At 37.4% G+C, this 15,414-nt stretch overlaps 1 protein-coding gene across 2 annotated transcripts in view; it reads right to left on the bottom strand.

The window, feature by feature from the left end:
• NOX4 (NADPH oxidase 4) overlaps nucleotides 1–14,681 on the bottom strand; it is a 145,376-nt gene extending 130,695 nt beyond the window's left edge. Inside the window, exons 1-2 of one of the 2 annotated variants that reach the window (XM_007463780.1) lie at nucleotides 14,392–14,523; nucleotides 11,947–12,042 (exon numbers count right to left, since the gene is read on the bottom strand). In XM_007463780.1, coding sequence (XP_007463842.1) covers nucleotides 11,947–12,042; nucleotides 14,392–14,448 — 153 coding nt within the window. In that variant the 5' untranslated portion in view covers nucleotides 14,449–14,523. Of the gene's footprint in view, nucleotides 1–11,946; nucleotides 12,043–14,391 lie in introns of both variants that reach the window. The other variant, XM_007463779.1, reaches the window with a different exon arrangement.
• Nucleotides 14,682–15,414: the final 733 nt, after the last annotated feature.

The raw sequence follows: 15,414 nt of genomic DNA on the forward strand, positions 1-15,414 counted from the left end.
ACAGTGAGAGGCCCGCGTACCGCAAAAAAAAAAAAAAAATTGCCAAATAAATGGTGAAGAAAGCAAACAGGGGCCTTGCCCAGACCCATGAAGACAGTGTGCTGTGAACTGAGGTACATGTTTAAACACTCTGCACCTAACATCAGAAACATAGTTTTTTAACTCCTTTGTTTTTACAGAGAGGATTCACTGCTAGTGTCCTATAAAATTTGTTCTCTTCATGTGAACCTCAAACTTTGGTTTGCTTGATGCAAAGTTTAAAAAAGGCCAAGAAATTTGGAGCTAAAATTTGAAAACTACTGCCAGTTGAAAAGCAATTAATTGTGAGCTTAAATATTTCTGAAACCATAATGAAGAAAAAATGTATAATGTAATTTGCAAGCTATCTTTTTAAATACTTCAGAATTTATACATTGCACAAAATTAGGCATTAACACTTCTCTTAGTTACTGGAAACTTTTAGTCATTAGCAAACATTTACAAGGAGATTGCAATATCAAAGCATTCTTAACTTCAACAGTGTTTCCCAAAAGAAATGAGTCTAGCATTGTTATGAATTGGTCTACTATAACTTGCCATAAGAAAGAAGGGAAGTAACACAATCTGTAGTCTTCACACTCATTTCTTTTTCATCTTACTTAATCCTCTCCTCAAAATAATAATAATAATCCTAAAAGAGAGAAATGAGGTTAAACTATGCCAAATTGCCATTTTTATATGTCAAAATGTTTCAATATTGAAATTTTCATGTAGTTCAATCTAATAATATAATTCTCAATTTAAAATTGAGGAAACTAGGTTTTGAAGATTTCAATAAAGATACAGTTATTGAGAGGTAAAGTCAAGGTTTCAACTTAGGTCAACTTGTCCACAAAATCCATGTTCTTTTCACTACATTATACTTTTGCCATTGCTACTCTGAAATTTTTACGATATTACTTTTTATTTGAAATTTAAGCTAATAGTTGCTCTGTGCTAGGAAAAAGCAATAGCAGGCACTTGGTTTTGATAAGAATTAGAATGAATGTCACACAAGACTTGAACAAATTAAATTTCATATATATAAAATTTGTGGGTTGAACAAAGTATATTTTCTTCTTTAAGCATGACACACTCAAGCTTTAAAACCAGTCCAAGTCTAAGACTAGTTTTCTTCAGGCAAAAACCAAAATTAAGGAAACCTTGTAGATCCATTATGATCCAGGAAACTAAACTTTTCCAAGATTTTCATTTGACGCATTTATCACTCTCTTAAGTTTTAAAAAATGTACAAACAAGATCAAAATAACTGAACAGTTCAATGATGGGTTCTACATAGTCCAAGCTAAGGCCCTAACCCCAGAAAATTCTATTGTAGGTAACAAACGTTAACACGGAGAATGCCCAACCACAAATGCCATTTCTAGGGTGAAAGAAGAACTTCCTTACTGAAGTTCTACATTCTTGTGGTTTAATACGAGTCATTTTTTTTTTCCAGTTGGAATCCATTAGTATAGACCACTGATGACATTTGCTTGGTTTTCCCTTTAGATATTCTGAGCTATGGAAAAAGAAGAAAAGAAAAATGTATCTTCACCTATGTTTGCATAACTCTAAGCACTTTACAAATGTGCTTTGGAGCCTGTGCTTTTCAAACCAAGAGAATTAACAAAGCTCAAAGGCTCAAAGTAACTTAACAAAAGTCACTTGGCCAAGGAAAATCAGTGAGAACTAAAAACTCTCTCATCACCCTATCTCATCGGTATTTTCAATAGACAGTTCTTATTTTCTTGCTCCACAACTGTCTCTTCTTAGGGCATCCTTGAAATCCATGTTCCTATATGAGGTGGGGTGATAGGGAGTTCACTCAGGATAAAATGCTAATTGAAAGGCGCATAACAGAGGGTATACTGGGAGAATGGAAGTCAACAAAGAGAACCAAAAGTATAGCCCCGGGTGGGAGTGGGGGGGGGGGAAGAAACTTGTTTAGATCATTACCACTTCAGATCCTTCCAATGGACCTGAGCATTCTAAGATTATATTAAAGAAAATTACTTGAAATTTGAAATTGGCTATTTGATAACATTATCATAGGAAAAATGACTATAGTCAGAAAGGCATTTGCCATAAATCATTTCTTAAATTTATCTTGGTGTTGATGTAACTATTTTTTTAAAATCTCAGTTGTATAAGATGCTTTCACTTTGTGTACATCATTCATCTCTTCTTGCCTTAAACTATGTCAGACCTCTGGTATTCCTGATACGTGTCTGGAGACTTTAACAATTTCCAAATCCATGAAAATCATCAAAGCATGCAACTTTTCCCTATAAAATATGTGTTGGATTCCTCTATCCATAGATAGGAGTCATTGTCAAATTCAACTTTCCAGCTTCTAAAAATGTAAACAAATTCTACTGATCATGGAAAAACCATCTTCTTCTTTATCTATTTTTTCTTTAATCCCATGGCCAGAACTGAAAAGAAACTACATTCACAAGACTATTTATTACATCGACATTTATCACATCACAAAGCTGCATTAAGACATGGATACTAAGAAGTAAGGTAGGCTCACTCCGCCTCTAGGTAATTTACTCTTATACTAAAGTCTCTTAGTTCATGTCTTGGCAATTATTAATTACAACATGTCACACCTTTAAGATCCCACTTCAATAATCAGTACTGGAGTAAAGCATATTAGATGTTAAGGGCCACTTGTTGCTTTTCTGTCATGAAAATGAAATCTCATTTCTTTGTCCAAACTGTCCTTTACGACTCCCAAAGGAGCTCTGTTAGAGTACCAATGGCTGGAGCCTTAAAAGCTGGGAGGAATGAATAAGAGACAGAAACAATATGTAATAATAACCATTATTTTTTACATCTGTGATGCTTTCAATTCTTCAAAGTAGTTGCCTGTTAAGTCATACCTAATCCTCAGTACAACACTCTGAGATAAGTGGGATCATTTCATCCTGTTTTAATGGGAGTACAGAACAGTTAAGTGAATTGCTGTATATGAATATGAAGGATGAGAGAAAAGGGAAGGAAAGAGGAAAGCTGGCATTTTTGGAACTCATTACATCATAGGCTGTGTGCAAGGTACTTTAATCCATGAGCAAATTATTTATAATTTCTGTGCTTTTGCTGCCTCTTTTGTAATAGAACCTACCTTGTAGACTAGTCAGGACTCTGACACTGAATGTATAAAGAATTTATCATGTCTGGCCCATGAGAACATTTCAGTGAATGTTGGCTCTAGCTATTATTGAGGTTATTTCTTTTAATTGTCTTTAAGGTTCACAGTAATCTTGTGAAATAGGCATTATTACCCTGTTTATCTGCTGAAGACTCCAAAATTCAATGAAGATTAATACAAGCTTTTCTGAATAAAATGCATTCTACCTCAAGATAAAATTCCACTCAGCAATCATAACCAAGTTGCTACAAATTTTGTGCCAATTACAAATAGCAACTGATAGGCTTCCTTTGTCCACAAGGATTGGGGGGCAGCCAGAGGTCAATCAAATGAAAGGAAAAGTCTCTCTGTCTTAATGCCATCTGCCATGTGCTCAGCAAATTCCTTCCATCTTTATATTTCTCTGAATTCCTTTTAATATTTTTATTGATAAGCATAAATAATTTCTATTACTATTTACTATTAATTAGTATTAATACCATTAATGCTAAATAATAGTACTTAATATTTATAGTAATGCTATCTTTTGCTAAGCACATATGCACCAAGTGCTAAACATTTCACTTGCATTTTCTCAGGGAATCTTCACAACTAACCTAAGAGGAAGATGACTTAAACTTAGTCTCAGAGAAGTAATTTGCCAAAATCATAAAGGGAGATAAATGCCTGAGCCAGGGTTCAAACTCATATCCATATAGCTCCAAAGCTCATGACCTTGTCAATAAGGAATTAAGGATGATTGATTTTCCTCCACAGAATTACCTAGGCATTTTTAAAGTCAATTTTATGATCAACACAATGCTTAGCATGATGAACTAGAAACACTGACTAGAGTTTGAAGACCTACTGTCCACATTCAACTTTGCACTGAGGCCATAAAGAAGGCATTTCCCAATACTAAATCTGTCTATCGAATGAGATGAATGAACTAGAACAATACCTAAGGTGCCTATAACATTCTGCAGTTCTACAAGCTTCATTCCCTCAGCCTGGGTGATCCCTAGGAAAAAGCATACAGCCTCCAGGATTATGAGGAAATAAATTTCTGTTGTTAAAGCTACCCAGTCTATGGTCCTTTGTTATGGAAGCCTGAGCAAATTAATGCAGTAGGAATCAGTTAGGATGAGGTATATGACTCTGCTTCACGTTTAAGAATAATCTATACACTATATTCTTATCTTATTAATACAAAAACACACAAACATACATACAAACAATCTTACCCAGAGCCACTGTGGTGGGATGCATAAGAACCTTGGATAAGAAAATTCCAGGCTCTAACCCTCTGTGTCTCAGAACCTCCCTGGAGGAGCAGCGTGATTGAGGGTGTGGTCTTAGTGTGAGACAAATGTGGGCTCAAATTGGGCTTCTCCAGTTATTAGTTATGTGACCTGGGGGAAGTTACCTAACCACTCAGAATCTGTTTCTCAGTTCTGTAAAGTGATCATTCTTATCCTCCAGGGTTATTATAAGGATTAAATTAAATATGTAAGGATTAAATGAGATTATAAAAGAGCAAAGAACTAACTGTGTCTGGTACATAATATGTGATTAACAAATGGTTATAGTTGTTATTAGGTTGAATTACATCAATGGCTGATATTGGATTTTTCTTTTTTTTGGCGGTACGCGGGCCTCTCACTGTTGTGGCCTCTCCCGTTGCGGAGCACAGGCTCCAGACACGCAGGCTCAGCGGCCATGGCTCACGGGCCCAGCCACTCCGCGGAATGTGGGATCTTCCCGGACCGGGGCACGAACCCGTGTCCCCTGCATCGGCAGGCAGACTCTCAACCACTGCGCCACCAGGGAAGCCCTTGGATTATTTTTGTTCTATCAAAATGACAATTCCATATGGTTCAGCCTACAGTAATACTAATGTTGCCTAGAGGCAGAAGAGCCCAATGGTTAAGAGGACAAGTTCTAGAATCAGGATGTTTGGGCTAGAGATCTGGCTCTGTCACTCACTAGCAAGTTACAGAGCTTCTTTAAATCAATTTCTTAGCTGGAAAATTAAGAATTAAAAATATCTGCTCCATAGGATGGATGAAAAGATTAAATAAATTAACCCAAGCAAAGCTCTTAGAGTAATACCTGGTACTTAGCCCTCAATGAATGCAACCTGCTATTGATACTATTAATAAGGAAATGAAGGAAGTAGATTTGAAAATCTAAGAAATTAATTCCAAATTCCAATTCTATGCTATTTTGGATGGTATTGATAAAAGAGAATTATACATTGGGTATTTAGGTGAATATAACAAAGAAGTTAATCATTGTACTAAAATTCTGCCAAACATCATGGAATCAGAAAAAATTTAAATAAAAATAAATCTCATAATCTTTAACAATTTGTCAAAAACAACTATAATACTGGAAATATATGTTATCTTGGGTGTAAATCAATAATTTTTCATAACTTCTTGAATTGCTAAACTTCTTTAAATATCATTTCACATAAGATGAAAAACTAGTGGTCTACAGAGTATGGCATTTAATGTGTCTTGCATATATCTATAGAGTTGTTAATTACAACAGGCTGAATATTGGACTGAGAGGAGCAATGAACCAGGATAGTGACCAAGCCACTAATCGAGTGAGTAATAATGAGCAAATCACTTCAACCTCATTTTTCTATTTGGGAAAATGAGGAAGAAATCTAAGTAAAGATTACAAAGCTCTCTTTCAAGTGTAAAATTATGAGTCTCTATTGTAAATGGATTAAGTACATAATGATTGCATCAATGTAATGTAACTCATTTCACCAGTCAATAAACAAGAAGTAAATTGTTTTCAATAGCAGAATGTTAAGAATAAACACAAATAAGCAAACAAAACCAACTTATTTAAAAGCATCCTCTGAATTGAAACCACAATATTCTGTGCAATAGAAGGAAAGAGTTAATGATCAAGCCTTTTCTGAAAATGACAGGAGGCAAACAGGAGGCATATACTCCTTCTCAGCAGAATTAAAGCTGCCTAGGCCAGCTGTAAAACCAACGATGACTTAAAATCCTAGGTCTGTTTGTCCAGAGACTCCAATCTCCAACCTTAAGAAACTCACATGACATCAGACTTCTGTCTCTGAAAAATGTTAATTATGATACAAGTCTTAGGACTCTTGAGAGGATAAATTGTTAATGTTTCTAAATCATTTGAAGCATAATGATTGACCAAAGAAAGATCATCATTGTAAGATTAGAAAAAACCTCAATGCTCACAACTTTCTTCTTCACAACTTCTTACTGAGATACCAATCAACATAGGTATCTCAATAAGAGTTTAAAAACAAGAAAGAAAAGATCCTCATGACCATGTAGCAGATCTAAAATAATAATCGTGAGATGAAGCAAAAAAAAAAAAAAATTAAATTCTCATCATGGCACCGTGAGAAAAACTAGGTTTTTTTCCCCAAATATTAGCTTTGGGGAGAAATATATAAAACAAAGACTAATTGAATCTGGTACCATAAAATGCATTCTCTTTGCAAATTAAAATGTTTATATCAATTAAATTATATCCTTTAATGGTTAAAATGTCAGAAATAGAACTCAGAAATAGGTGAACATGAATATGAAGGCTTCTATACTATAGATAGTATCCTGAGTTAAATTGCCCCAACATTTCAAAAAATTTAGGAAACTAAATTTCTCAGAGTCTGTCACAACACATTAGTATTTGCTATTAAAGTACTAAATACATTTTCCATTCTTTGAAAATAAATAAATCAAGACAGATTTCAACTTAAGTAATCAATGGAGTCCTTCGTTTAAAACATTGTTATGGGAAGGTGAGGAAAGTTATTGTTTGGTTTGTTTGTTTGGGTGTTTGTTTTGGCTTTCCTCAAAACACTTTTTTTTCCCCCTTAGCTAATTTTAAGATTCCAATATTCACAGCATGTCATAATTAAACATCTCCTAGGAAGTGCACAGTCTGATTAGCACATTAACTCAGGCATAAACCAGCCGTGACCATGTTGCCTCCAGGCCTGGGTCAGCCTAGTCTGGGAAAAAACAATTCTGCTGAAAACTCCTACTAAGACATATTAAATCCCAACATTATTTTATCTTCCATCATTTAAGATCTTCTTTTCCCTTAACCCTTAATTTTGGTCTGAGAACAGTCACCAAGGCTACTAGTAATAAAAATGGATACTCCAGTTCTGAATTTTACCTTCATTCTCAAAGTCTCCCACCCCAGAAAGCTAGGAAGATATGGGAGACGTCAGAGATATTTTTATAGTTATATGCCAATAACTAGAGTGCACAACTTCCTACCCAATATTAACTCCTGTTCAGGAGAGAGCGAACAAGAGGACTACCCATATGCTGATGTCTTTTTATTGGGCTGATTGGTGACTAGTGGCTTGCCTTAAAGCAAAACGATAAATGCATTTGGCCATGAAGGTAGGAAAATCTCCCCCCACCACAGCCAACACATATACTGTCCAAAATGGTACCCACTAACCACACATGGCTATTGAGCATGTGAAATGTATCTAGGGCCACAAAAGAACTGAATTTTTAGGTTCATTGATTTCATTAATTTAAATTTTTTTTGAAGATTTTTTTCATATGGACGATTTTTAAAGTCTTTATTGAATTTGTTACAATACTGCTTCTGTTTTATGCTTTGGTGTTTCGGCTGCCAGGCATGTGGTATCTTAGCTCCCTGACCAGGGATTGAACCCGCATCCCCTGCATTGGAAGACGAAGTCTTAATCACTGGACTGCCAGGTGAGTCCCTTAATTCAAATTTAAAAGCTGATATTCATTTGTGTTACAGGAAAATCTTTAAATATGTTTGGAACAACTTGGGTATGTGAATCCACTTTTTCATCTGTAAAATTTTATGAAATTTAAACACAGGTCAAGTATTTCTGATGAAAATTTAGTGACTGAATTGTGATGTATATAAGTGTAAAATATACACTGTATTTCAAGAACAGGCAAAAATAATGTAAAATATCTCAGTAATAGTTTTAAAAAATACTAACCACATGTTGAATGCTTCAATCTATTACAGTACTTTGGATATATTATTTTAAATAAAATATATTGTTAAAGTTAAATGCCACTGGCTTCTTACTTTTTTGAATTACTACTGGAAAATTTTAAATTACATATGACTCACATTATATATCTATTGGGCAGCACTGATAAAGAGTAATACTAACCAGTAACATAAATATCTGAGATGGGCCAGTGAAGTGGTTTAGAAAATCTGTGTAGCTACCAAACGTAAGGTAGATAGCTAGTGGGAAGCAGCCGCATAGCACAGGGAGATCAGCTCGGTGCTTTGTGATCACCTGGAGGGGTGGGATAGGGAGGGTGGGAGGGAGGGAGACGCAAGAGGGAAGATTGGGAACATATGTATATATATAACTGATTCATTTTGTTGTAGAGCAGAAACTAACACACCATTGTAAAGCAATTATACTCCAATAAAGATGTGAAAAAAAAATTAAATAAATAAAAAGAAAATCTGTGTAGTATGAGGGAAAAGCAAAAGGCCAGAGAGCACTGCATTCAAATCCTAGCTTTGACACTGACCACGCAAAGGAACCTGATCAAATCATTCATTCAGATTCCTCAGCCAATACTTTCCCAGGTGCAAATGGGAAGAATAGTTTCCTAGCTCAAACACAGCATTTGTAAAGTGACTAGTATATCATCAGTATAAATAAAGAGTTGAATAAATCATCTTTCAATAGAAAGCAGAGATTTCAGACCACTACAAAGAATTTACTGCTTCTGAATGTCTATGTCTTCCTGCAAATGAGCTATACCCTGTGGACCCTTTATTCCTATAAGACTAGCACAACTTTATTATTACTTTACATTTTACAGATGAATAACAGCAACCTTAGACTAAAGGCTATTACCAAAATGTTCAACATATGGAAGTACCGTTTCCATTTGTGTTTTAAAGTGGTAGCAATCAAATTCATTTCCAGAAATACCATCATAATTTTTATGAACTTAAAATTTACCTAAAAGAGACTTATAATATCAGAGTACGTATGTCCTTTTCAGGATTTCCACAGTTCTATCATGGTGGGACCACGTTCTTGTGAGTGTTTGGTAGGCTCTAAGAAAAACTGCTCTAAGGCATTAAGTTCATAACACATAGTTATTAAACATGTAAAACATGGGAGCCTGCAATACTTATTTTAAAATTAATTTATCTCATCGTTATACTGTATTTCTTTGCAATTTGAAAAATGCCTGCAAATTCTTATACTATGCAACAATGCCACAATCATCAAAAGATTAGAAAAGATAAGCCAAGTACAAATAAAATACTCCTTCATTAAACAAATAGTCAAACTATAGATAGAGTTCCTTTTTCAGTAAAAGTATGGATGATATCTATTCCAAATGGTGTAGATAAATTAATGACTAGAAAATTCAGATAGGTGATTACTGAAAAGTGAGACGCTTGTAAGTCGTCTTTCTTCCTTCGCCATGATGCTAAGAAGAAAAACTATTCCTTTCCACTATGACGCTTCATAAAATGTTGACTCCTGACTTGATGGGTTAAGGGTCAACTCACTATGATCATTCTTATGTTTCCATGAAAACTAACTTACAAGGACCTTTCTCTCCTTCATTCTGCCCCTTGCATTTTTTACTCATAATCTTCCATCGAGTCCTTTTTATCATTTTTGTCTTCATTCAACTGATTAATATTTATTGAGCCCCTACTATGTGCCAGCTATTCTGTAGGCCTCACCATTGAACCTCACTAGCCTGTAATATTATTCAAACAAAACCACTGAAGTGGGATGAGGTAGAGAGAGGTGAAACATATATTTTTTTAATTAGTTGGGTTGTATATGTGTGTGTGTGTGTGTATTCTTCGTATCTGACTTGTCACCAAAATTAATTTGAAGCTGTTACACAGCATCCAAACTCATAAAAAATTAACTTGTTGGTTTCCAACACAATTAATTTTTAAATAAGTTATCATTTTAGCTTATACAATGTCATAGAGCTGAAATCCAAAGTTCAATTATGACATTCCAAGTTGTCTAGGCTTAGATTTTATATTATTACAACTACGTCCTGATCAAGATTTACCATTTTTTAAAGGCAAATTTTACCATCGTAACTCTCAAGAGTTTTCTCCAAGTTGTTCATAAGTTATATAATAGATATAGCTCCCACTGAAAAACCTCATGTTTGCTAATTTATACCTAAGGGGGAATGTTTAGGAAACAAAGTAACATGATAGGCCAGTAAACCTTCCTGTGTTCCTTAGAGAAAATTTTTTCTTAACTTGTTTACTGAATTAGTGGTTGGAGTTTCCATTAGATTGTAAGCAACCTGAGGGCAAAGGGGAGGTGTTACTCTCTATGTGCCCATTTGAAAAGTAAAGGTTTCATGACAGTTTTCTGGATGGCTGGATTTCAGGTTGGTTGGACAAAAGAAAGAAATGTTCAGATTTAGGAATCTGCAATAAAATGAGTTTAATCTTTGAGTTTAATCTATGTTTATCAATCCATCAGGTGAAAATACAGATGTTGGGTGATTATGATGTGTCAATGTAGGTCATCAAATTGTAACAAATGTATCACTCTGGTGTGGAAGGTTGATAATGGGAGAGGTTATGCATGTGTGGGGATAGGAGAACACATGGGAAATCTCTGTGCCTTCCCCTCAATTTTACTGTGAACTTTAAACAGCTCTAAAAAAAATTCTTTAAAAAAACAGTTGTTAAACTTTAAAAATATCAACTGTGTGAACAACAGATATTGAAGATAGTACCTTACTGTATAAAATGAAATATAAACCAATTAATTCAGCCTCAATTTATTGCAGTCTTAACATGTGTCAAGCACTACTATAGGAGCTAAGGTTTAAAGATAAATGAGATCTATAACTGTAAAGCAGGAAATGGAAGGCTGGCTCCACTAAATTCATCTGAACTAATCAGAATTTTAAACAGTCATTAAACCATGAAAAAAACAATGCATCTCCTATTTAGAATGTATTTTCTCCCCCAATGAAAAGGAATGACAAAATCTGCTTTTTCAGATGCCCTAAGATTTTTCAATATTCTATATTTTGTGCTTTTGCTTAGAAAAAGCTGTCTCCTTGTATTGTACAAAGTAAGATGTCCTCAGTGCCACTGCCTTTTGTTCAGGAGACAAGTAGGAAGGGGAAGGAGAGGAGGAATAAGAACAGAAACATCATGGAATGGAGAAAAGAAAAATATCGACCTGAGATAAATCAGAGCAAAGTTTTGCACAATATCGTTCTCCTATTAGACCAGAGCACTGGAACCATAAGCAGCCGTTAACCTAGGGCAAGCCACTGAGAAATGCCCAGAAGTGAATAACCGCCTTAGACACATACTTTGTGAGAACTGACAGTAAAAGGAAACAGTGCAGAAATTCTCTGCAAGTTGATGGGCGGGCTGAAGTCTTGATTAGTAAAAATTAAAATCCTGTCATGGGTTGGTCCTCCAAGTGAAGGAGACCTCAGGACACTTTGCACCTGGCAAGGAGTAGCACTTTTCTCAGATACTACTAGCCCAACAGTTCACTTTAGAAGATACTATCTTTGGCTCTTAAAAGAGTCACTCGTTTTAACTTGTACTGGGGTAAATAATAAATCATGAAAACTTGACCACTTTAGAAAGTAACAAATGTTTCTGAAATGAACAACCCTCCCAGTGTTTCTTTAATGAATGTAAAAACTGACCAAGCTTTGTAGCATGTCTGCCCACATTAAAGCCATTCCACAGGTCAACCAAGTCCCACTTACCCCCAACATCTGGTGGAGGTAGTGATACTCTGGCCCTTGGTTATACAGCAGGAAGGTTTTCCAGAAAAGCAGGACATTCAGGGACAGCCAGATAAGCTAAATCATTCGAAGGGTGAGAGAAAAAAATTAAAAATAAACATTACCTGATGAATGGACACCTCAAGTACATTCATTGGACACAGTACTTTCAATGGAACCTCAATTAGTCATTGCAACAAAGTATTATTGGACGAGAAGTTGGGAAATTTATTCCCCTCCAGGCTTTCATTTCTTTCACTCAAAATAATTACTGAGAACCTACTCATGTTTCAAGCCCAGGGAAATAAGAATGAGCAGAAACAGAAATGTACCTGCCTTTGGGGAGTTCACATTTTATGAGAGAAATAGACATTAATCAAATAAACTCATGAAAAAAATATATAAATACAGGCTATCAGGCTGTGCAATGGCCCAGGGGTAGGGGTTGATGGGGGAGGCTGGTGAGCTCAAAGGGCTGAGAAAAGGGTTTCAATCTCCTCTCTAACAAATTAAATGGAAGTTATAATGCTCTCCAAAGCCTTTCCTATTCTGATGTTTTTTATGACTCTAAAACTCATATTATTTAACATGGATTGCAATAGTTACAGCTTAAGATTCTTATGATATGTTTAGAAAGTGAAGTGAGACTAGGAAAGAAGTCCAATCTTATTTCCTTAGCATTTCAAAGCTGTTTGAGGGTGCAACCAGAAACACGCAGGCAGGTGTTAAGATAATTTTTTTGGCCTCTTGGGACACTTCTATTTAAAACTTTAAGAACAATAAAATAACGCAAACATCCAGGAATTATTCTGTTAATGGCTGCATTCAGGAAATGCCACACAACAAAAAGACAAATAATATAAATAATAGACAAGCCCGTCCTTTGAGAATGTGTACTGTCTTAGCAGCACAATGGTGAATTCCTACACTCCTCAGATTATTGGGGGGAGTTGCCAACCACGGCTCCATTTGGGGTCTAAAGTTTTACAGCTCAGAACGCAGGGAAATTCTAGTTCAACAATGGCTCCATGGTATAGAGGAGGAGCGTGGGTATTGGCCTCTGGGAATCTACTACTTAATGCCTCCGAGACCTTGGGCAAACCTGTTACTGTCCATGTGCTTCAAATTCCTCGTGTATAAAATTAGGACGAAGGCAGGAATGGGCCTACCTATCTTACAGATCTGAGGATAAAATAATGAAAAATAATCAGAGAGGGGAGAGAGAGAGGGGGGAGGAAAGGTAATGAGTTTCTGTAGAAGCTGAAGGTAATCAGTATTTCTTACAGTTATTTTTGTGTTAAAAGTAAATTTTCTTTAATGAGCACCGCAATGGTATTTTTGTTTATTTGTTTGTTTTTCATTTAAAACATTGTCCTTACTAGCAGTAAAATGTGCATAGTCTGTGTTGGTTTCCATTTAGTTTTTGCTTTTTGAAATTTTATTTGTCTATGATATTCAGAAGTTTGGAAAAGGGTTCTATGTAGGGCAATTCCGAACCAAAGTTCACTATCATTCAGTTTTATTCAACAAACTTTTATTGAGCCTCTTCAGTCTGGCATTCTTAAATTGCCTTCACATTAGCAAGCGTTATTTTCCAACAAAGTATCTGACCCTTGAAGGCTTCAGCTTCTTCAGTATTTCTCAGGGAATTGACCCAGCTGTGTGAGTGCATGGTAGACATTCCTAAAGGCCTGAATCAGAAGATGGTCTTTCCCAGACTCACTTCATTTTCTAAACATATCATAAAAATCTTAAGTCATAACTATCGCAATCCATGCTAAATAATATGAGTTTTAAAGTCATAAAAAACATCAGAATAGGAAAGGCTTTGGAGAGCATTCTCAATCGACCAGCAAGCTGAAAACCACTCAGAGGAAAACCTATCTGACCTCACTCAGCCCCTGCACACCTGAGATTAAGCATCTGGGATGCAAACAGGTCTCCTAAAGATCGCAGTTATCCCCTTGCAGGACAAAATGAGACTAAGAAATGAGCGACATCACCATGTCCCGGGCGTTTCATGTTGTTAAACTTCAAAAATATCAATTGTATGAACAATAGATAATGAAAAATAGGACTTTGCTGTATAAAATAAAACCAACAGAAGCAATCTGGAAAAAGAGCAAAAGGTGGGGGGAGATGTTTAAATGGTTAAGGAAGAATCTGTGTTCACTAACAGCGATCTCTTCTCCCTTCCTCCACATCCGCTCTCCCATCAAAAGTGTAGGAAATTTGCCCAGCACTTGGGGGAAGGGAGGAAGCGGATGGTTATTACCTCCAGGTATTCCCGGCAGAAAGTTTTTGTTAGTTGAGAATGTTTGCGTTAGAGGCAAAACTTCCAGCTCCCCACCCGCGCTCGCTCAGAGAATGAATCAAAATCGCTGTCCCAGAGACAAAACGCCGGGAGAGCCTCGCCCGCCATCCTACCAGGCAGAGGTGTTTAACCCCTTCGTTGGCCAGCCAGCTCCTCCAGGACACAGCCATGCCGCCGGCCCCGCCGCGCCGCGCTCTCCGCCCGCCAGCCCGATAAGCAGCGGCGGCCGCCTGGGAAGCGGTTACAGTGGTGCGTGCGGCCTGCGGGGGGGCAGGGTGGGGACGGAGGGTCAAAGACTGAATGGAAGCCCGGCGCCGGCGCCGCGCCAGGCCGGGCGGGGTATGCGCCCCGGTGCCGGGTCTCCCGAGCGCCGCGGACTCGGCCCTCGCGGGGTGTGCGCTGCGCCCTCCGGCCGTCAGGACCCCCTGCGCCGAGCGCGCGCTCCCCGGCTGCGCGAGTCCGCCCCGCCGAGCCGGCCCCTTTGTCTGGGGGCGAGCCTGTTGCTGTGGCTGCCGCAGTGCAGGATGTCCTGGGCTAGGATCTAGGAGGCGTCCCCCAGCAGCCTCAGCCCGGCCTGCCCCGCTCCGAAAGACCCACCAAGATGTGGAGACTGGTACTCAGACATAGAGTGGACACCCTCGCTGCCCCCTTGGACTCAAACACACACACACACACACACACACACACACACACACACACACACACCCCTAGTCCTTTTGGACTGATCGTTCCCCCCACCCCCAAAGGTTCCTCTCAGAGAGCCTTGGTAAGGAAATTTGAGCCGGAAATTGTCTTTTGTGTACTAGCGTCCCCCTTCTCCCGCCCATCCTCAGCAACTCATCCCACCCCCAAGCAAACGCCCCCGTCACAACCCTTACCTAAAGCCTCCCTCTACCTCCCCCTTCCTACCCCCAATGCAAAGCTTTTAAGAAACTTCTGAATAAAGAGTCCTGCGGAGAATTAGACCGTGGTAATGATTGCACAACTTTGTGAATGTACTATAAACCACTAAATTGTACACTTTAAACGTGAATTTTATGGCATGTGAATTACATCTCATAAACCCATTATTTTAGGAAAAAATAATAATAAAAAAAATAAAGAGTCCAGGGGAGTTAATGGTTAAAACTGACGTA

The sequence above is a fragment of the Lipotes vexillifer genome, unplaced genomic scaffold (assembly GCF_000442215.2).
Source record: "Lipotes vexillifer unplaced genomic scaffold, Lipotes_vexillifer_v1.1 scaffold1304, whole genome shotgun sequence".
NCBI classification, from domain to species: Eukaryota; Metazoa; Chordata; class Mammalia; order Artiodactyla; family Lipotidae; genus Lipotes; species Lipotes vexillifer.